Here is a 22,296-nt window from a genome sequence, read left to right on the forward strand (position 1 = left end):
GACCCCATTCTATGACATCTATAGATTGATATTATATCCACCGAAATACCACTTTATAGTGTCTCAGATCGCGGTATATAAAGAATACAAGGGGCTTAAAGTGAAGACCTTTACCCTCTTCTTAACATAGTCTCTATCCGAAGTGTTTGGCTTGTGTTGGGTTTAAACACACAGATTTATCTTCAAATGTGTTTACATCTATAGACTAGTGTTATATCTACCTATATACCACTTTATAATGTCACGGTACATCGTATTTATAGAAAACAAGGGGCTCAAAGTGAAGCATTTTTACTGTATTTTCTTAAGAAAATCTATGTTAGGAGTGTTGGGTCAAAATCTACTTTAAACAAACAGATGTATCTTCAAATGTGTTTACATCTATAGATTAGTTTTCAATCTACCTATATACTACTTTATAATGTCACGGTACATCGTATTTAAAGAAAACAAGGTATACAAGCTTATATTAATCTCGTGAATGGGAAAGTCAAAAGCATTTACTCACTTATTTTGGGATTATAAATATAGTAATACTAATAACGGGAAGTGGAATGGCATGTAGTAAAAACATCGTACTAATAGTGACACAATTAGAAGCCAACAACTTATATGCTTCGTCCCCGTCTACGAAACCTGTCAGTATCTAATCATTTGGAATAATCCTTCCCCGCGTTTCTTTCAATTAAAAAGGACTAATTTCATACGAGGGGGTCTGTGATCTTAAAACAGAATTAGTATGTTTACGTAGACACAAACACACGTGGTGTGGTCTGGTCTGGTCAGTAACTGACAACCTTCTGATGACAAATGTCAATACACCGGGTCAGTAAACTGACCACTACAATGATCGAACGATGTGTGACGTCTACTATTCATCTAACAGTTGAAACATTTGTACATCAACGCATTCGTTTTCTCTTTGTTTGAGAGGCATTACTTAGAAGTTGACGGATGACAAGGTAGACACAATGTTATGGATAATGTGTCTACCTTATCACTTGTTTTCTACCAAGGATTTAAGATTAGGAGGCCTCTAAACGTGTAAGTTATTTTCTTTTACAAAAGAATAGGATTTCGATCAAAAGGTTACAGTTAAAATGACGAATACAACGTTTATATCTATAAGGTTATGATGAATTTTGGCTAAGGCGAAACAACCACTACTTTAAGAGTGGATGTTGAGAGTATGGGAAAAAGTGCTTCACTTTGTGTACATGTAAATACATTTGATGTTACATCTGTTGATTTTGACAGCCCATGCCAAGTCGCACCCAACACAAGCCAATCACTTTTGACAGAGACTATGTTGAGAATGTAGAGGGAAAAGGGCTTCACTTTGAGCCCCTTGTTTTCTTTAAGTACAGCGATCTGAGACACTATAAAGTGGTATTTAGGTGGATATAATCCTAATCTATAGATGTAAATCCATTTATGATACATCTACGCGGTTTAAGACGATTTTGACAGCCCGGGCCAAGTCGGACCGAACACTTCTAACAGGGATTTTCTTCGGAAAATACAGTAAAAGTGCTTGACTTTAACGGAACAGTTTTCTTTAAATACGATGTACCGTGACATTATAAAGTGGTATATAGGTAGATTTAATACTATTCTATAGATGTAAATACATTTGAAGATACATCTGTTTGTTTAAAGTAGATTTTGACCGCCCGGGCCAAGTCGGACCCAACACAAGCCAAACACTTCTGATAGAGACTATGTTGAGAATGTAGAGGGAAAAGGGCTTCACTTTGAGCCCCTTGTTTTCATTAAATACCGCGATCTGAGACACTATAAAGTGGTGTTTCGGTAGATATTATCCTAGTTTATTCATGTGAATCCATTTGAAGATACATATGTGAATTTAAAGTTGATTTTGACAGCCCGGGCCAAGTCGGACCGAACACTTGTGTGACTGTCGAGAGTATAGGGAGAAGAGGTCTACTATAACCAACGCGTCTGCTTTAAATACGATAAACAGTGACATAATAAAGTGGTATTTACTTAGATATAGTACTATGCTATACCTATAAACGCTATGGCGACAGATGGAAATTTGAATCACGAGAGCTAGAAGTATTTGATACGTGTCAAATCGTATTTCGTTTAACGATTGCTCTTTACATGTTACCTAGATCAGCGACGCTTATACACAGCTCTACATTCTGGTTTTCAAGCGATTTACTCCGAATTACCTAATTATGGTGCACTTTTTTGTTTGGTGATTGTTCATTAATGTCATGTGTGTATGTTTCATCAATTATATGGTATGATCGCCGATAATGAAGTAATTAGACAATAACACTTTGGCCCGTCTTGGCCCGTCTTGGCCCGGCCCGGCCCGACTTTTAGGCAATGCCCTATAGCTGGAATATTTCTGAGTGCAGCGTTAAACAACAAACCAACCAACAAATATGCCAATACAGCGTATCGTGTACTAGTAAGTGACTTTGGTTAATGTCAATTTTACTTCAGACAAAACCAAAAAAGGCCCTCACATTTGTACCCCATGGGAATCGAACCCGTACCGGGGATTTACGCTTTAAGTGAACGCTTTAACCACAAGGCTACCCCCACTAGGACTATGGTATCCTAATACAGCGCTGTTCTCATTCAGCCCGCCATGTCAGAACGCCGCATCACCTGGGGGGACACACCCCTGACTCGAATGGTGTATGGGTCAGGCCAAGACCTATCTGACCTTCCCGAGAACGTCGCCCCTTCCCGCCCAGCATCTGAGATGGTCAAGGGTCGGGCGTCTAACCGCCCCCCACGGGCAACCTACCGCACACAGGTGTCCGCCCCAGCGGCCTTTGTCAACCGAGCCTTCAAGCAGGACTCGGAGAAAAGACCAAATTTTAAAAGCGTGAGTATCTACATGAATATAATGATGTTTATCATACTTCCATGTCAGAATGATGAGATCTGATTGGTCCACGTGATCTTGATAAAATACTGTGTATCCCGCCTTGGATGGTAAAAGATTTCTCAGCGTGGAAATAACTATCTTATACCCCGCCGCGAGCAAGTCAGGCTGCACGTGGATTTCTGAGAAGCAGAATATACCCCTTTTCCCCGCTTCAAAGCAAAAAGACGCACGCTTTCCCCCCGAGTCAATGGAAGTCGCGTGACATAGCAAGCTAACCTCAGCTCGATCGAACAGCTGTTTTCTATCAATTTTGAATTAAATTATTTACTATGTTTAAATTATTTACAATGTCATATTAAAACATGACGGTAACGCGGGACGACGGCTCGTGATATAAATCCTAACAAGGGACGCATAAAACCCCATGTACCACAACTTATAGTTTTGACTCAATCATCACATTCACAATAAATGAAATTTATTATAAGTCCTGGGTTCGAATCCCAGATTCGCCCTGATTATGATCCTTGGCTTGTCAGCACCATACCCGCTGTTTACAAAAGTGCTTCATGATCTTCCCGGGGGCACGGGTGGCCAAGTCGTCTGAGGCGCCGCGTCTGCTGTGCAGAGTTGCGTCCCTTGGACATGCCAGAAACCTAGGATTGTGGGTTCGAATCCCGGTTCGCCCCGATTATGTTTCTAGGTTTGTCAGCACCATACCCGTGCTCGTGGGTTTCACCGAAGTGGTAAACGTCTGAGATCTGCATCACTTTGGCCCACCCACATTAAGCTGACACGCCTTGATATAACTGGAATACTGTTAAAAGCGGCGTTAAACCCAACTTAATCACTCATTATCTTTCCACTTCAAGCTGACCGAACTGAACTGAACTTTATGTACACTTAGGCCGCAATCAGCGGCGTCAGAGGTACAGAATTATTTCAACAAAATAATACATATAAATACAGAATAGATACAAAAACATCTTGGCCGATCATGCATGCATATTTATACAGATTCACTAGTGTAGTAATATATGTGCAATTCAATAAGAGGGAGAGTTACTTGATAGGTTTCAACAATGACATGATGATTTTACAGAATTTGGACAGTTTTCTCAACGTTCCTAATCGTGAATTATTGAAAAGTAAATTCATTTAAAGCATTTTGAGTTTGATGTAGTAGAATCTGTGTAAAAATGTTTTCTTTCGTTTTCTAAAGATGGACAAATAAACAAATAATGGAATTCATCACCTATGTCAGATAATTTAAAAGTTGGCATTTCCTTTCGGTTAAATGTATTTTCTCCATCGCCCAGTTTCAATAGGTAGATGATGGTTACAAGTTCTAAACTTAAGTAAGACTCGCCACGCGTTTTCCTGCAGTACGTTTGAATAACATTCAAAATTTAGGTCATCATATTTTATAATACTATACATTGTGCCTTTTAAAGACTAATCTCTTGCACTTGTCCAACACTGTAGGTTAATGTCATTTAACTTTTCATGGACTAAATGATAAGAAGGATTTTGAAACTTTTGTTCATCAAAAATTCTTTTGATATATGTAATCCATTTATGTTTACATTTTCCAAATAGGTCGTCATTAAATATCAACTTGTATACAAGAAAGAGTAACTTAGATTATTTCCCGGAAAGTAATTTTGCCCCCAAACTCAAATCATTCTCATTTCAGCGATGATATAAATAAAACACTGTTTAAAGCAGCGTTAAACTCGACTCACTCTTGCGGGCGGTCGGGTAGCCTTGTGGTTAAAGCGTTCGCTCGTCACGCCGAAGACCCGGGTTCGATTCCCGACATTGGTACAATGTGTGAAGCCCATTTCTGGTGTTCCCCGCCGTGATATTGCTGGAATATTGCTAAAAGCGGCGTAAAACCATACTCACTCACTTTCACAGTGTAACACGTGAAACCATGGTTACCACTAAGAGATTTATGTGTGGTGTAATCAAGGCGTTATTTGTTTAGAAACTTTCATGGTTGAATTTCTGCAGAGATTAAAGTATACATTTAACACGGATTGGAATTCAGCCTTAGATAATCCGTCAAAACTCGATTATTTACAGACCGCCGTCACATAGCTTGAATATTGCTGAGTCCGGCGTTAAACAGCAAACCAACCAACCAAACTGCGCTATTGTTGATAGACTTATCAATATTTCAGGGCCTGTCAGAGGGAAGCGACGACGTCTTCTACGCCCAACACGACATCATCATATCAATGGAACGTCCACGGGTGGAGGATTTCATTGCGCAAAGTGCCTGTTCACGCGTAACATTACGCATCCAAAATAGTGCCGTAAAGTTTGTGATTTCGAACAAATCAGTTTTGAAACGCTTGTGCCTGGTGATAGGCCTATTACTCTTTTTTGTGTATTTTGGATACGCGATGTATTTTGAATTCGGAGACGATGGATCCATACGCCTGTTAGTCTGCGCCATATTGGGAATGTCGTTGTTAGCGCATGCGTGTTTGTCCGAGTACACGTCATTACTGCTTGACAGATGTTACTGCTTAAGTGGACGGAACCGGCTGGTCGTCAGAATTACACGACGGTAAGTGATTTTGATTTGGGAAACATCCGAGGTGTAGGGAGTCGTTCATATATGATTTGATTGTCAAGAATCTAGAAACTCGGCTCGTCTAAATTCTTTTACCTTGTGATGTAGGCCCGTGAAGATACGGGGAAGAATAGGTCTTCAGCAACTCATGCTTGACGTAAAGAGGCGACTAACGGGATCGAGTGATGAGGCTCGCTGACTTGGTTAATGCATGTCATCGATCCCAATTGCGTTGATCGATGCTCATGATGTCAATCACTGGATTGTCTGGTCAAGACTCGATTATTTGCAGACCGCCGTCATATAGCTGGAATATTGCTGAGTGCGGCGTCAAACAACAAACAAACAATGAAAAGGTTGGAGCGTCATAAAATAGTTCTTCAGACCCTCGGTTTGATATAGGATATGCTATGAAAAGTGCCATATGATAATCTTTACAAATCACAGCGGGGATTCACACTTTGTTCTCATGTGTGAGATCTAATACGGATCTTATGTGGTGGGGTAGCCTAGTGGTTGAAGTCTTCGCTCGTCACGCGGAAGGCCCGGGTTCGATTCCCTACATGGGTTCAAAATATGTGAAGCCCATTTCTGGTGTCTCCCGCCGTGATATTGATGGAATATTGCTAAAAGCGGCGTCATTTGTCTCCCTCCCTCCCTCACATAAGCGAACACTATAATAATAATAATTTATAACCACTAAGACAGCCTCTAGAAGTGTATAAGCGGTGCATGATTTTCTTTCTTTTCAAGGTCACTGTACGTGGTAGCTGTAGTGTCCATAGCCCTGACCCTTGGTCTGGTCGTAGGGAGGGAGAGCCCGAGTAACCTGCGGTCACTTCCCGGCATCGCCGTCTTCATCCTGCTGACCTTTCTGACGTCACGCAACCCCGCCAGGGTAACTCAGATTGATTCGTACCAAAGAATCTGCAGAATATTATGTGAAAACAGTTTTGTTTTGTCCAACTGATGAAAAAACCCACTTACAGAGCTACAGATACACCCCCCTCCCCCCCCCCCCCCCCCCAAAAAAAAAATTAAAATAAATATGTATTCAAAAACCAATTACTTTCAACTAACCTGCTGACAGAAACGCATGCATTAAAAGAAAAACTCAAATGTATAAAAACAGCACGCCTAAATACCCAAATGAAGATTTTTCAGCATGCGTACAAAGGGGCACAATTACGAGCTAATTTATTTTCCGAGCCTAAATATTTCGAATATTTATCATGGTTATATGCCTCTAAAACATTTTTTTTCATTTTTTTTACAATTCTTTAAATGTTCACTCTTTGGGTGAAAAAACAATAGAGTTATTAATAGATAAGCGAAAAAATATTGGTTACCCAACGAAAAATGTAATAACCTAATTAAAATAGAAACCCGAGAGTAAAAACTCAATTGCTCAAAAAATTATCTGGAGCTCTGATCACTTTTTAATTTTTGATGATTCCACAATGAACGTACTATGGTATATTGCTATCTGATTTCAATCGTATGTTCAAGAATTTACTTTAATTTGTTCATTCCTTTCATTCATACCTTTTTATTAAAGGTAGTCATCGATCGTACATACCAAGCCCTGCTTAATGCCAAAACGAGGTGTACATTAATGTGCTATGTTGGACACCTGTGGGTGTCGAAATGGTTGGTACGACAAGGGTGTATTGTGTACAAAGAGGTCGCATGGTACTTAGGTCTTCCAGCCTTTGGTCATCGCTCGATAACAGAAACCTATGATTGTGGGTTCGAATCCCGGTTCGCCCTGATTATGTTTCTAGGTCTGTCAGCACCATACCCGTTTCAGCGAAGTGGTAAACGTCTGAGACCAGCGTCACTTCAGGCTTTCCTCCCACATTAAGCTGACACGCCGTGATATAACAAGAATACTGTTAAAAGCGACGTAAAACCCAATTTTAACCCACTCACTCACTCATGCTGCCACAGTAGTGCCGGCTTACAATCAAATTCATGAATTACATGCAATCACTTCACTGCTCAGGCCTTTTTTCATTACTGGGCCTGCAGTGTATTTTTCAAAGACTTTGGGCCGGGTGGAAACAAAATTGAAAACAATATTGTTTGAAGTGGTCACTAAATAATATAGTCTGTATGGAAACAACACATGACAAGTTTTACAACTACAGTAAACTACGGTTATAACGAACACGCTTATAACGAACTGACGGATATAACGAACTTACTTTTTGGTCCCGACTATTTGCTGTAGTGTTGCTGTATATATGCTTATAACGAACTACGGTTATAACGAACTAAAATTAGTAGTCCCTTTGAGTTCGTTATAACCGTAGTTTACTGTATTAGAGCCGAATAAAATTAGAACCAAAAGCAATGGTTACACTTGTTGCATACATGCTCTCTCTTATACACTATTTTGTTTTCTGAAATATTTAAAAAAAAAATGGGTGGAAATAATTCAATGACTGTCATTTTAATTTTATTCTCATTATTTATTTAGGGTCAGTGGATAAGGTTTAAATGGTGTAAATTTCCAGTTTCTCTCTTCCTAAGCCAGTTGGCATACATTAAACTACAGTAAACAACGTTTAAAACGAACACGCTTATAACGAACTTCCGGATATAACAAACTGTCCCGTCCATTTTGTGTATATATGTTGAACATATGCTTATAACGAACTACGGTTATAACGAATTAAATTAGTTACCCCTTTGAGTTCGTTTTAACCGTATTTTACCGTACTTTAATAACGAACACGCTTATAACAAACTGACGGATATAACGCACTTACTTTTTTTTGTCCCGACTATTTGCTGTAGTTATGTTGTATATATGCTTATAACGAACTACGGCTATTACGAATTAACATTAGTGGTCCCTTTGAGTTCGTTATAACCTTAGTTTGCTGTACTTTTGCAATGATTTAAAGCAATGTAAGTCCTCCAGGTAAGTCAAATTTCACTGTAGCTAGTTTATTGTAACTGGGGCGGTCGGGTAGCCTAGTGGTTAAAGCGTTCGCTCGCCACGCCGAAGACCCGGGTTCGATTCCCGAGATGGGTATAAAGTCTGAAGCCTGTTTCTGGTGTCCCCGCCGTGATATTGCTAAAAGCGGCGTAAAAACCATTCTCACTAATTTTAACTATTGTAGCCAACGTCTACTCCGTCCGCAATCTTGTATTATATACTCAATATTTGTATGTTATGTAACCTTTGTATGCCATGGCTCACGGCCAGAGTGTACATAAAGTTCTGTTCTGTTATGCAGGTTAATTGGCACCCGGTGTTTTGGTGCTTGGCTCTCATGTATTTCTTGGCCTTGGTGATTCTGCGACTGGAGTGGGGACACGCAGCGTTCAGGTTTGTCGGTGACAGAGTGGCCGAGTTCCTGGACTATACCCAGGAGGGGGCGGAGTTTGTGTTTGGAAAACACTTCCTGGATCACCGATTTGCTTTTGCTGTGAGTTAATGTGTTGAAATGTAAAGCTTCCTATTTTAGATTTTATTTTGTCCAAACATTTGTCTCGGAACCAAGTCACACATAGAGCCATTGTGTATCGCCATCACCCGCAATTGTCGTCGACACACCCCGTCTCGAGTTTGAAACGGACAATCCAGTGATTGATATTATGAGCACCTATCCCCGCCGTTGAGGTACGCACATGCCATCAACCGAGTCATCGAGCCTGACCGGAATCTCCAAGGGGCGAGCTGGATAGGGGATAGGAGTGGAACTGCCAATTATTGCCAATGCGTGCGTAGTAGTAGTAGTAGTAGTAGTAGTTGTCCGGGCTTATGCCGTTTCTTAGGGCTAGCCAACTGAGATACAGTTCAACATGGATACCTCACACAGACACTGTATACACACCCCGAGCCGTTCTTATTTTATCTCATTAACGCCGAGCTCCAGGCAGGGCAACAACAAGTGCCATCATATAGTTCCATGTTAAATTCGAACCACCCACCTCTGCTCTCCAGGCAAATGCTCTACCCACGAGGACACGGAGGATGTCTCCCTCACACATACATACACATGTATCGTTTTATCGATAACGGGCACATAAAACTATTCCAGTACCACAAAGAAGACATTTACATGTTTACGTCTTTTCCAGACTCTGCCGGTGATTGTGTTCGCCAGCGCTTGTGTGTCCGTGCTCTACCACCTGGAGGTCATGCAGGTCATCATCCGGGTCCTCGGGAGGTGTCTGTCGTACTGCCTCCAGACCACACCAGCTGAATCTGTCAATGCCGTGTCCAACATGTTTCTGGGCGTGGTAGGTTTGTTTGTTTGTTGTTTAACGCCGCACTATATATTCCAGCTAGATGACGGCGGGCTGTAAATTATCGAGTCTGGACCAAACAATCCAGTAATCAACATCACGAGCATCGATCCACGCAATTGGGATGCGCTGACATGCATCATCAACCAAGTCAGCGAGCCTGACCACCCGATCTCGTTATTCGCATCTTACCACATGCATTGTCGTCTTTTTCAGCAAGAATTGGTTGCTGAAGACCTATTCTAACCCCGGTTCTTCATGGGTCGCGTCCTAGGTACCCATTCATATCACATAACAGCGACGCGAACTTTACAACTTTAAAAAAACCTGGTTTGGGGGACAGTTTGAAGAATCCACTTGCGATTTACAATGTTTGTTGTTTTACGCCGCACTCAGCAATATCCCAGCTATATGACGGCGGTCCGTAAAATATTGACCAGTCCGGACCTGACAATCCAGTGATTGACATCATGAGCATCGATCTACGCAATTGGGATACAATGACATGCATCAACCAAATCAGCGAGCCTGATCAACCGGCCCCGTTATAATTAGTGTTTTTGTCAATGTCACTTTATTCAGCATTAAATGAGACAATATTGATTATGATGATGCGACTGTACTTATGAATTATGAATCATGTGGGTTTCTGGAGCATAATAGGTCTCCGTACTCAACACTTATATGTGTGATTCATTCACGGATTCATGGGAGAATGCGTGCAGTAGTCGCTGTTTCATCAGCAAAACCATATTGTATACTACTCAAATTTTTCTAAGGCTTAAATTTTGATGATATAAAAAAACATCCAACAAATAAAGATTGAAATATCCCGGTACACAATGATTGGGTAACCTCTATAGGACCTCAGTTTCGTGAAGAACGGACAAGGCATGCAGTCATGGGCACGATGTGCACGTGTTTGGATGTACAATGACAGAATCGTTAATCATCATCATCAACAACATTTGCTACTCAGGATTGCAACATTTGAATGCACTGGGCATGGAATCGATACCAGACATTTGGGTCAGCTGTCCATCGACATGCAGGTGCCCGGGAGTTTCCATCACACGGTGGAAAGACAGGTTTCTCCTGATTAAGGCAAGATGTCATCATTTCGTGACTGCCACCACACTCAGAAATGACCTGCGCATCATCAGTAGCGTTTGCGTCTGCTCAGACACTGCGTAATTGTCTCCGTGGGGCTGGTCTCCGGTCACGAAGGGCATGAATTCGCATCCCACTTACCCGACATGGATAGGGCCGAAGATCATGTCATTTGGACAGATAAGGACTGCATGGGGCTCAATGCGGACCTGTCCTATGGCGTGCGATCGTGATATAGCTGGAATAATGCCGACTGCAGCGTAAAGAGTGAGTGAGTGAGTATTGTTTTACGCCGCTTTTAGCAATATTACAGCTTTATGACCGCGGGGCACACCAAAACATGGCGTGACAGAGAACGCTTTAAAAACTGGGCTACTCCAGAGCCCAAAAGCGTAAAGAACCTTCGTAATACTTGACGGCAATGTCGGAACTGAATGACCAGGAGACAAATGGTATATTTGAAACCTCGAGACCTGGACCCATGTAACCTGCCGCAGCCGTCGATCAGCTCGTGTTGTGCTAAATGTTTTTTGTAACTGACGAGCGCAGTATCTATTGAGTAGTGCAATACTGGGACCAGTTCCACAAATCTTAGTGCTATGACTGTCGTAAGCCTATGTTTAAGTATGGGAGTTACGATCATCTTACCGCTAAGATCGCTCTGTGGAACAGGGTCCTGATCAATTAGCTACGAAAGCGACCTTTGCCCACTTGCAATGTCTTTTATTTCGTTTGGAGGGGCGGTCGGGTAGCCTAGTGGTTAAAGCGTTCGCTCGTCACGCTGAAGACCAGGGTTCGATTCCCGACATGGGTACAATGTGTGAAGCCCATTTCTGGTGTTCCCCGTCGTGATATTGCTGGAATATTGCTAAAAGCGGCGTAAAACCATACTCACTCACTCACTATTTCGTTTTGCTTTCTTTTAGCAAAGAAACCACAGTGGTGCTTTTTTAATTGTTTTCACTCATTCTCTTTGTCAGAAGCATTCTTCTGTTACCAGATCGAGGCTCTGTTTGTGATCAGACCTTTCATACCGGAAATGACCCGATCTGAGCTCCATGCAGTGATGACAGGAGGATTCGCTACACTTACGGGCAGTGTGCTGGCTGCTTGCATAGCACTGGGTGTGAGTAACATGATGACTTGTGTATTAGTAGCATGCCTAAGTGAGTTAACACTGTTTTACGGCGCACTCAGATGGTTGATAGCATGATGAACCATCCACGTCATTGGGGTATGATGACACACACTCATTCAGGTCACACATTATGACGAGCATTAGGTACTTGCGGCCCAATCCTGCATGGATATCAATACATAAGGTGAGGTGAAATGGAGTTAAACATATTTCACTTACATACAAGTGTCCATGCTTGTTCTGGTCCGGACTAATGCCGGTTTTAACATTAATACCCAACCCAGGCACAGTATATACTGACTCCGAGCCGACCAGTCCTTAATGCCGCGCGCCAGGCAAGGAAAAAACAAGGACCGTCTTTTAACATCTTTTTGTATGACGGCCGGGAATTTAACCACCAACTTTCAGCTCCCTGGGCAGACGCTTTATCCACTGGACCACGGAATCGGTCGCATACCAGTGGGAGAATATGGTGAGGTGAGGTGAAATGGGATTTAACGTCGCGTCCAAGATTATTGCACTTATATAGCGACGTGCATGCACGTGTGTGTGTGTGGCTGCTTGTACTAGTCCGGACTGATGCCGATTTATAGTGCTAGCTTACATAGATACCATGCCGCAGTTTAACATGAATACCCCACTCAGACACAGTTTACTGACTCCGAACCGACCAGTCCTTGTTTTAGCCCCTTAACTCCGAGCGCCAGACAGGCTAACAACAAGTACCATCTTTTAACGTCTTTTGATATGACGCGGCCGGGGATCGAACCCCGGACCTTCCGCTCTCCGGGCGGACGCTCTACCACTAGACCACGGAAGGAGAATATGGAAAATTTAAAAACGTGACCTGTGTTTTTTTGCGCTACCATGGGAAGGCCAAGGGAGGACATGGTAGCAAGGTTATGCTAACAAAACAAACATTTTAATAGGGTCGAATGCCTTAATGCTCTTTTAATGCTCTTAAACCCTTAAATAGTTTCAAATTTGATAAACCTTCAATTACTTCAGGTTCCTGCGCACCACGTGCTTGGGGCGTGTGTGACGTCAGCACCTGCAGCTCTCGCCGTCTCTAAACTCTCGTGCCCCGAGACTGAAAGGTCAAGGTCATCCAAGGAAGACTACTACCGCCTTGAAGGAGGGTATGTGTACTGCTTAGATGCTTTGCTGCTTAATACACAAAATGTATAAGTTGACGTAGCCTTAAACAGTATGTCAGGCGTATCAAGCTGCAAGCTTATTGTTGAAGGAACGCCCTTGACACGTGTCGTCGAATCCAACTTGCAAGTCCATCGTGATGTGATGACAAGCCAAGCGTCATAATCGAGGTAAATCTGGGATTCGAACCCACGATCAAAGAATCCTGACACGCCCAAGGGACGTTACTCTGCGCAACGTATTGTTACAGGTTAAATATCTTTTTAACAATTTCCTTTTGGCTAGAAGGTTTAATGATCAGGGCTTCAAGTCCGACACTCTGTCCATTGCAAGGTCGCCGCGAATAGCTGCAAGATTGGCGATGCAATACTCACTCATTCACTCACCCCAATACAAAGAAGATAGCTACTTTACAGTTTTATGTTTCCAGGGTTTGATATTTTTCCCCGCAGGAAATGTAGCAATTTGATCGAGGCTATTTCTAACGGGGCGTCGACGTCGGTGAAGGTGATTGCAAACGTCGTCGTTAACGTCATAGCGTTCCTCAGCGTTTTGAAGTGTCTCAACGTCACCGTGGCGTGGCTTGGGGCGAGAGTTGGAGTAGCCAATTTGTCATTTCAGGTATGTATTTATTGAAATCGTGTTTGAATTGAGTTTCCATGTCAATAGTATATTGCCATGAAATCTAGAAGATCAATGAGCGAACATTAACCCTGCGAACATTAAACGCCTATCAGGTGGATTCAGAGGTGAGTGTTCCGCGACAAGCAGGACTAATGTTTTTTGCTTGTTTGTTGTTTAATACTGCGCCGCAATTCGCTGTACAGAGTTGCGTCCCTTGGACACGCCAGAAACCTATGATTGTGGTTCGAATCCCGGTTCGCCCCGATAATGTTTCTAGGTTTGTCAGCACCATACCCGTGCTCGTGGGTTTCACCGAAGTGGTAAACGTCTGAGACCTGCATCACTTCGGGCTTTCCTCACACATTAAGCTGGCACGCCGTGATAAACCTGGAATACAGTTAAAAACGGCGTAAAACACAATTCAATCACTCACTCAGCCTATCACGTCGATCTGCCTTGTATATGTAAACTGTAGACTACGGATTATCCTTATCTGTGGACTACGATTTATTCTTTTTAGGAATTGTAATATTTATGTATTTTCAGTTGATCTGTTCCTACGTGCTGTACCCCGTCGCCCTGTTTATGGGAGTCGAACCCGGAGACTGTAGAGCCGTGGCTGCACTCATCGGGTTGAAAACATTTTCAAACGAACTTATTGCATATAGCACTTTGTCCGGGTTCCTTAAGAACAGAGAGATATTTGAGAACTACACCGCCAGCTACAATGAATCTGATTGGCTGTACCAGAATGATGATATCGTCCTTTCAAAATGGAATAACATGACACTAACGGGAGGTGTTATTTCGGTGAGTACTGAATTGGCGATTATTTTGAGGTTAAAATGTATATACTGTCGGGAAAATACCTGCTTTACTGAGAACATCCGGGGTAGAATATGTCTTCAGCAACCCATGCTTGCCGTAAAAGGTGACTATGCTTGTCGTAAGAGGTGACTTGGTTGATGCATGTCATCGTATCCCAATTGCGTGGATCGATGCTCATGATGTCAGTCATTGGCTTGCCTTGTCCAGCCTCGATTACTTACAGACCGTCGTCATATAGGCGGAATATTGCTGAGTACGGCGTTAAACAACAAACAAACAAACAAAAACCTTTTCGCAGATCACAGGTATTTTTTTCACTCATTTCACGATCACAGATAATGTTCGTGTAAATTAGGTTATATTTCACAGAGATAAGGAATCAAACATTCTTACCTATCACTCTGAAAATGACTTAAACCATGTCATTATCAAGTTTATATTTTTTCATGTATAAACTATGACTGCATTCCATTTTTTGTAACATATAAACTTGGTGGCAAGTATTTGTAAAACGGACCATCTTATGCATTTTTAGGCAACTGTCACCCAAATGTTTTACATAGTATTCCCGGTTTCAACATAAAACAACAACGAATAATAAAAAAACACGCGAGAGAAAAAAGACATTTCATATAAAACGTGTAATTTATTTGCAAATTGACGATAACAGCACTGTTGAGAAATAACAGATTATTCGTAACGGGAAATATTGAATCGCGGCAATTCAAAAGAGCAAATAACGTATGTGTTATAATATACCTGAACATTTTAGAACAGTTTCTAATCACCTGATTTTATCATACTTAATTTAGATATAATCGATGAGGATTTATTATCGTAGAATGCTGGGCGCAGCATTTCAACATTATGTCAGCCTCTTCAAGGATGTTAACAAAATGTACAAGCTGTAAATATAATATGAGCAAGGTCAACACAGTCAAGCAAAGTGGACTTGATACTACATGGAGTATTGAAGGGGATGCAGAAAGTAGCTGTGACCTATACGGCATCGCCGCATTACAACCTCGTGACGAGGAGCTGGCCCAGTAAATACACACTGCCCTATTTAGGGTGTATTAGCATGAAGCTTATTGAAAACTTGATCATTCCAGCTTTGCTGCCTCTGGTCTGCTACGTGTTGATAACGATAGCAGGCCCCGTTACACTATCAAAAACTTTGATTAAAAAACCTGTTCAAAGTCCTTTTTGACCAAGTTTTTGATAGTGTAATATGCTGTTAAAAACTTTGACAAAGGTTTTGACGGACTTTGATGGAATAGAAACCGATCCTATTTCTCGTCAAACTTCAATTAAAGTTTGATGACGTTGATTTAATTTTAGCCGATCAGGATGCAAGGAACATTTACATTTTTAGAGTCAAGTCAAAATGAGCCCACTATTTTTGACCAACGAGACCAACGAGACGACCTGTCAAAAACTTTGATGAGTGTAAACAGCCCAACTTGGACCAAGAAATCTTGGTCAAATTTTCTTTAGCTTCAAAATCTGCTACAGGTTACACACAACTAAAACTGTTTTCCCATAGACTTCTATAGAAACGTTATATTTTAAAAACTAAGCATTCAACAGCTAATACCAGTACGTTTGTACACAGTTTGGCTTTAGAGCAGCAATAAAAAAATAAAAAATGACTAGCTTAGCCAGCCCCTTTTCCGAGTACAGGAAGCTAACCTCCTAACCCCCCCCCCCCCCCCCAGTTTCGCACCTACTTGCTTGAAAATAGCTGTGGTCACATTCAGCATAAGTCATCATGTTGAAAAAGACAGTACTAAATATAGGTCAGTTTTAATAAGTGGATGGATGTACATTTGAAAGACATAAAAATCTTACAGAATATCCTCCAAGCACAGCCTGCAGATATCTCTGGATCTGCACTGAAGGCACCCTACGAAAACTGCACTGTCCAAACTGGTTCTGATTTGGTGTAGTAGAACCTGTAGATATTCTTTTATGCCAGAGTGGGGAAGCCAACAAAACATGATAACATTACCAGCAGATGAGTCAAGATTGTGACTTAACATTTCAGCTAAAAAAAGGATGATTATGTTTACGGCTCTTGATTGCCCGTAAACAGGACAGACTATCTGAATAAATTATCACATTGTGCGACATATTGCAAGGCTAAGAAAATAGCATAACTTTAGCAGTAAAAGTAGAACTTTCATCTTCTAATCTTATATAAATGGGGATGCTATCAGTAACGGCTGCAGCTGATATTTTATCGCCATCTTTCGACCCATCCGTGTGTAGACCTTTGTAGGAGGGATATGTATCTTTAATTAAAAACAACAACTTGTTTCTACAATAGGTGAGGTGATTTGAAATAGGGTTTGACGTTGCGTCCAAGATTATTGCACTTATATAGCGAAGTGCATGCGCCAGGCAGGGTAAAAACGAGTACCATCTTATAACGTCTTTTGGTATGACGGGGCCGGGGATCGAACCCCGGACTTTCCGCTCCCGGCGGACGTTCTTACATTAGACCACGGAGGCGGGCTGTCGCTGCAATTATGTGTTTGTACACCGTGAACAGAATTTCAGTTATGTCGTGGCATGTTAGCTGGAGGAAAGATGAAAGTCACTCTGTAGGCTTCGTTGCTAAGGTTAAACCCACGGAAATCATCTTCCCGAGGCAAGAGAGTTAACTGACTATAAAAGTCCACCCTTGTCGAACTAGGCTGGTATTATGGAGTTACATTTTAGCTGGACTAACGAGTCTATGCATAGTCCAATCAAAATCGCGCACCGAAATCGAAATCCGGTTCGTAAACTGTCGTGCAGATTTCGGTCGATTGCAGGATTTGCAAAGCATGTGCACCACCAACTCGTTGTCAGCAGATATTTTCCAAATCTTCTCATGTTTTTAATCAAGGTGCACGTGATTTGATGCACTTCGCGATGTAAGACCCGTTTTATCACAATATAGACATTGATTATCGATCAGATCGTCCTGACTGGGCGCCGCCATTATGTGTGATGCAAACGCAAGTGATACGAGAGGTGGAATCTGATTGGTCCTTAGGAGAGGCTTAGAAGGGACATTATTGGTAATAGCCACTGGTGGCGCTACGATCGAGCCAAGTAATTCCAGCCTTGTTCGGCAAGTGTGGAAACTGGACTTTTAAAGTCAGTTAACTCTCTTGCCTCGGGAAGATGACGGAAATGGGTATAGAACCGACAAACCAAAAATCGTAAGAGGGCGAATTCAGGGATTCGAACTCACGGTCAGTGAATTACCGCGCGGGCAAGGCAATTCCATTGGTTCAGAATCCGCCATCCCCCAAATTTTTATGCGAAAACATTTCAAACAAATCTATATAAATTATGAAAAACATGTAGTTTTATCAAGGATTCTATCGGAAGGCTCAATTATCTGTCCTTTATTTTTTTTATACACAAACAAATCTGAATACTGATTCAAATGCATCCTTTTCTAACATATTAAGTAAATAATTAGATTATTTTATTTTGTTTCATTTGAAACTAGAACAGAAAATGTTGCATGGATTAAGTAAATATAAAACGTCAACGGCAGACAATACCCAGTCTCGATTATCCGACGATTCCATTGTGCGGCAAAGGCAAAAGCGGAAAATAAAAATCCCTTGTTGGTGCTATTATTGTTCTTTTTGACCATATTCCAGTTGATTAACCACATTGTCCTCGAGTAAACGGTTACATGTTTCCCTCCTATAGGCCCGGTCCTCTGTGATATCGACATACGCGCTGTGTGGTCTGTCGGGGGTGGGGTCACTGGGTGTGATGGTTGGCGGCCTCGGTGCGCTTGTACCCAGCAGAACGAAAGACATCCATCGCCTGGTCATCCGGGCACTTGTAGCAGCCAATATTGCCTCCTTCATCACAGCCTGTACAGCAGGTAAGAGTGAGTGAGTGAGTGAGTGAGTGAGTTAAATGATTTTGATATACCGCTTTCAACACGCAGGAACTCGATGACAGCGGGTACAGCATACTATGTTCATATAGAAAAAATCACACCCCTCTTTATAGTCCATATGTACATAGAGGGGTGTGATTTTTTCTATATGAATACATTATGCTGAACCCGCTGTCATCGAGTTCCTGTGCTTCAACTACATGTATGTCTCAGTTATATCGAACATCACAATACATAGATACATCACAATACATCACAATACATGGATAGATCACAATACATGGATAGATCACAATACATAGATACATCACAATACATAGATATACATCACAATATATCACAATACATAGATACATCACAATACATGGATACATCACAATACATAGATATACATCACAATACATAGATACATCACAATACATCACAATACATGGATACATCACAATACATAGATATACATCACAATACATGGGTACATCACAATACATAGATATACATCACAATACATAGCTACATCACAATACATGGATACATCACAATACATAGATTCATCACAATACATAGATATACATCACAATACATGGATACATCACAATACATAGATATACAACACAATATATCACAATACATAGATATACATCACAATACATCATAATACATAGATATACATCACAATAAATTACATTACATGGATACATCACAATACATACACATACAACACAATACATAGATATACATCACAATACATAGATACACCACAATACATAGATATACGCAAAAATACATATATATACATCACAATACATAGATATACATCACAATACATAGCTACATCACAATACATGGATACATCACAATACATAGATACATCACAATACATAGAAGTTATCACGCGAGTGTGTTTGGGGATGGTAAAAATCCTGTATAAGGAATATGCATTTTATTTAGCGAGCCATGGCACAAGCGTGATAACCTGTTTATCATATAATGTCATTCTTCAACTCTGTGCTCGAAAATCTCTTCCCGTCTCACACAAACATTACGTAAACATTGCTAGTTTTTCTGGCACGTGCGCATTAATATATGTTACGTCAGAAGTTAAATGACGTGTCAGTCGGACAGTGACAGTAGCCAATATAGTTTCATCTGAAACTTGTTTCTTATACACTGGCATAACTACATATATGCAAACAACAATTACCCACACAAATTGTGTCTAACTGCCCTTTATCAAAGGGAAGCTACTCTAACCATAGTCTTATGAGCCGTCACGGCCAGTCAAGCGTTGTTATATACAAGGAAAGGGGTGTATCGAGGCCAACTCACAAAGTTCTTTCAAGGACGAATTCAATAATGTCCACTGTAAATACCCCTATAAAACTATATACGCTCATTTCAAGCCAATGCATTTAGCTACACAATGAAACATATATGAAGAAAATCGAAGCCATACTCTAGGATTTTGGATCTTCAGAAGCTCAAAATATCGTGATTCCGATACACAGGATTTCAACTTCTTTTCGTATTTCGAAAGTGGATAGTACAGCCCAACACCGTTGTGTCGAGGTTGAAGGGACCTACGTATATACTTCGAGTTATCCGAGGTTCAACACAACCGAAAATGGTGAAAGAATCAGGAATATGCTGGAACCAGGCTTTAACTTCGAGACAACCATAAGTTCGACAAATCAAAGTTCGACACAACAGTATTTGACTGTAATTCTATCCTTATAATAGACAAGTCTAGATAAGCAGATAAGGATGTCATTCTCTTATAGGGAAACACCCGTGAAGATCCGGGGTAGAATAGGTCTTCAGCAACCCATGCTTGCCGTGAAAGGCGACAGTGCTTGTCGTAAGAGGCGACTAACGGGATCGGGTGGCCAGACTCGCTGACTTGGTTGATGCATGTCATCATATCCCAAATGCGTGGATCGATGCTCATGCTGTCAATCACTGGGTTGTCTGGTCCAGACTCGATTATTTACAGACCGCTGTCATATTGCTGATTGCGGCGTTAAACAACAAACCCACCCCATTCTTATAGGAACAACTTGTTCTTATTATTTATATAATCTTGAAAATATAATTTAAACTAAAAAATATTGCCTTAGAGACTTGTGCAGGTCTAAGGTAACACGTGTGATGAAAATTACTAGGTTTCTTTTAACAATGGAAACTCGTAAAACTCTATAAGTCAATCCAGTTTCATTCTGTCGTGTAGGTGTGTTACATCGGGAGATGTGTTGAATGAAGACGATGGGCGAATGATGCCAAGTGAAGACCGTGATGTGGTGGACACGAACCCTCTGAATCCGCTTTCTCTTGGAGATGAACAACACCCTTAGAGCTGAACCCAGACTTGAGGAAAGTGGCTAGACGATCCAAGCAGGATAGGAGATGGTGTTTGTTTGGTGGTTGTTTTGTTGTTTAACGCCGCCCTAAGCAATATTCTAGCAATATGACGGCGGTCTGTAAATAATCGAGTCTGCACAAGACAATCCAGTGATTGACATCATGCTCATTGATCCACACTATTGGGATATGATGACATGCATCAACCAAGTCAGCGAGCCTGACCACCCAATCCCGTCGCTTCTTACGACAAGCATAGGTTGCTGCATCTACCCGAGGCAAGAGAGTTAACTGACTATGAAAGTCCAGTTTCCACCCTTGACGAACTAGGCTGGTATTATGGAGTTACATTTTGGCTGGACTAACGAGTCTATGCATAGTCCAATCAAAATCGCGCACCGAAATCGAAATCCGGTTCGTAAACTGTCGTGCAGATTTCGGTCAGTTGCAGGATTTGCAAAGCATGTGCACCGCCAACTCGTTGTCAGCAGATATTTTCCAAATCTTTTCATGTTTTTAATCATGGTGCTCACGTGATTTGATGCATTTCGCGATGTAAGACCAGTTTTATCACAATATAGCTCTTGATTAACGATCAGATCGTCCTGACTGGGCGCCGCCATTTTGTGTGAAGCAAACACAAGTGACACGTGAAGTAGAATCTGATTGGTCCATAGGAGAGGCTTAGAAGGGACATAACTGGTAATAGCCACTGGTGGCGCTACGATCGAGGCCAGTAATTTCAGCCTAGTTCGGCAAGTGTGGAAACTGGACTTTAAAAGTCAGTTAACTCTCATGCCTCGGGAAGCTGGGGTTGCTGAAGATTGTACATGTACATGTATAGAATCTAGATTTGAACCAAGAATGGCACAGACTCAGATCCAAGGTGTATTGTAATGCATATTTTGAAAAAAAGGTTACTGGGCACTCTCGAAGTCAGGATGTGAACTGAAATACACGGTGTGTCGAAATGTATTAAAATGTGTATATGTTTGAGTCGACGGTCATTAAAGTTTTCATATACTGGGAGTGGTACCTACGTTTTAGTCGTCCACTGCAAATTGCTCCAGTGAATTACAACTTCTTTAAAAATTTCATTCATTCAATTATGACATTCAGACAGTGTCAAGCAAGTTGTACATACGAAAACCAATGAACTGTTTCTGTGATTGTTTCTTGTTTAACGCCGCAATCAGCAGTATTCCAGCTATATGACGGCGGTCTGTAAATAATCGAGTCTGGGCAAGACAATCCAGTGATTGACATCACGAGCATCGATTATATCCACACAATTGAGATCGATGACATGCATCAACCAAGTCAGCGAGCCTGACCACCCGATCCCGTTAGTCGCCTCTCACGACAAGCATGGTAGCCTTTTACGGCAAGCATGGGTTGCTGAAGACCTATTCTACCCCGATTCTTCACGCGGAGGATTCAGGACGATTTTG

At 41.4% G+C, this 22,296-nt stretch overlaps 1 protein-coding gene across 1 annotated transcript in view; it reads left to right on the plus strand.

Annotated features, from left to right (window-relative positions):
- Positions 1-21,030, plus strand: part of LOC124148691 (sodium/nucleoside cotransporter 1-like) — a 42,722-nt gene extending 21,692 nt beyond the window's left edge. The window contains exons 2-12 of the mRNA XM_048387212.1: positions 2,621-2,869; positions 5,059-5,450; positions 6,210-6,354; positions 8,705-8,896; positions 9,552-9,713; positions 11,830-11,955; positions 12,976-13,106; positions 13,575-13,743; positions 14,293-14,556; positions 18,292-18,472; positions 20,715-21,030. Of these exons, the coding sequence (XP_048243169.1) occupies positions 2,627-2,869; positions 5,059-5,450; positions 6,210-6,354; positions 8,705-8,896; positions 9,552-9,713; positions 11,830-11,955; positions 12,976-13,106; positions 13,575-13,743; positions 14,293-14,556; positions 18,292-18,472; positions 20,715-20,740 (2,031 nt within the window). The 5' untranslated portion in view covers positions 2,621-2,626 and the 3' untranslated portion in view covers positions 20,741-21,030. The remainder of the gene's footprint in view (positions 1-2,620; positions 2,870-5,058; positions 5,451-6,209; positions 6,355-8,704; positions 8,897-9,551; positions 9,714-11,829; positions 11,956-12,975; positions 13,107-13,574; positions 13,744-14,292; positions 14,557-18,291; positions 18,473-20,714) is intronic.
- The last annotated feature ends 1,266 nt before the right edge of the window (positions 21,031-22,296 follow it).

This window comes from Haliotis rufescens, unplaced genomic scaffold (genome assembly GCF_023055435.1).
Source record: "Haliotis rufescens isolate VD_foot unplaced genomic scaffold, xgHalRufe1.0.p SCAF_69, whole genome shotgun sequence".
NCBI lineage: Eukaryota > Metazoa > Mollusca > Gastropoda > Lepetellida > Haliotidae > Haliotis > Haliotis rufescens.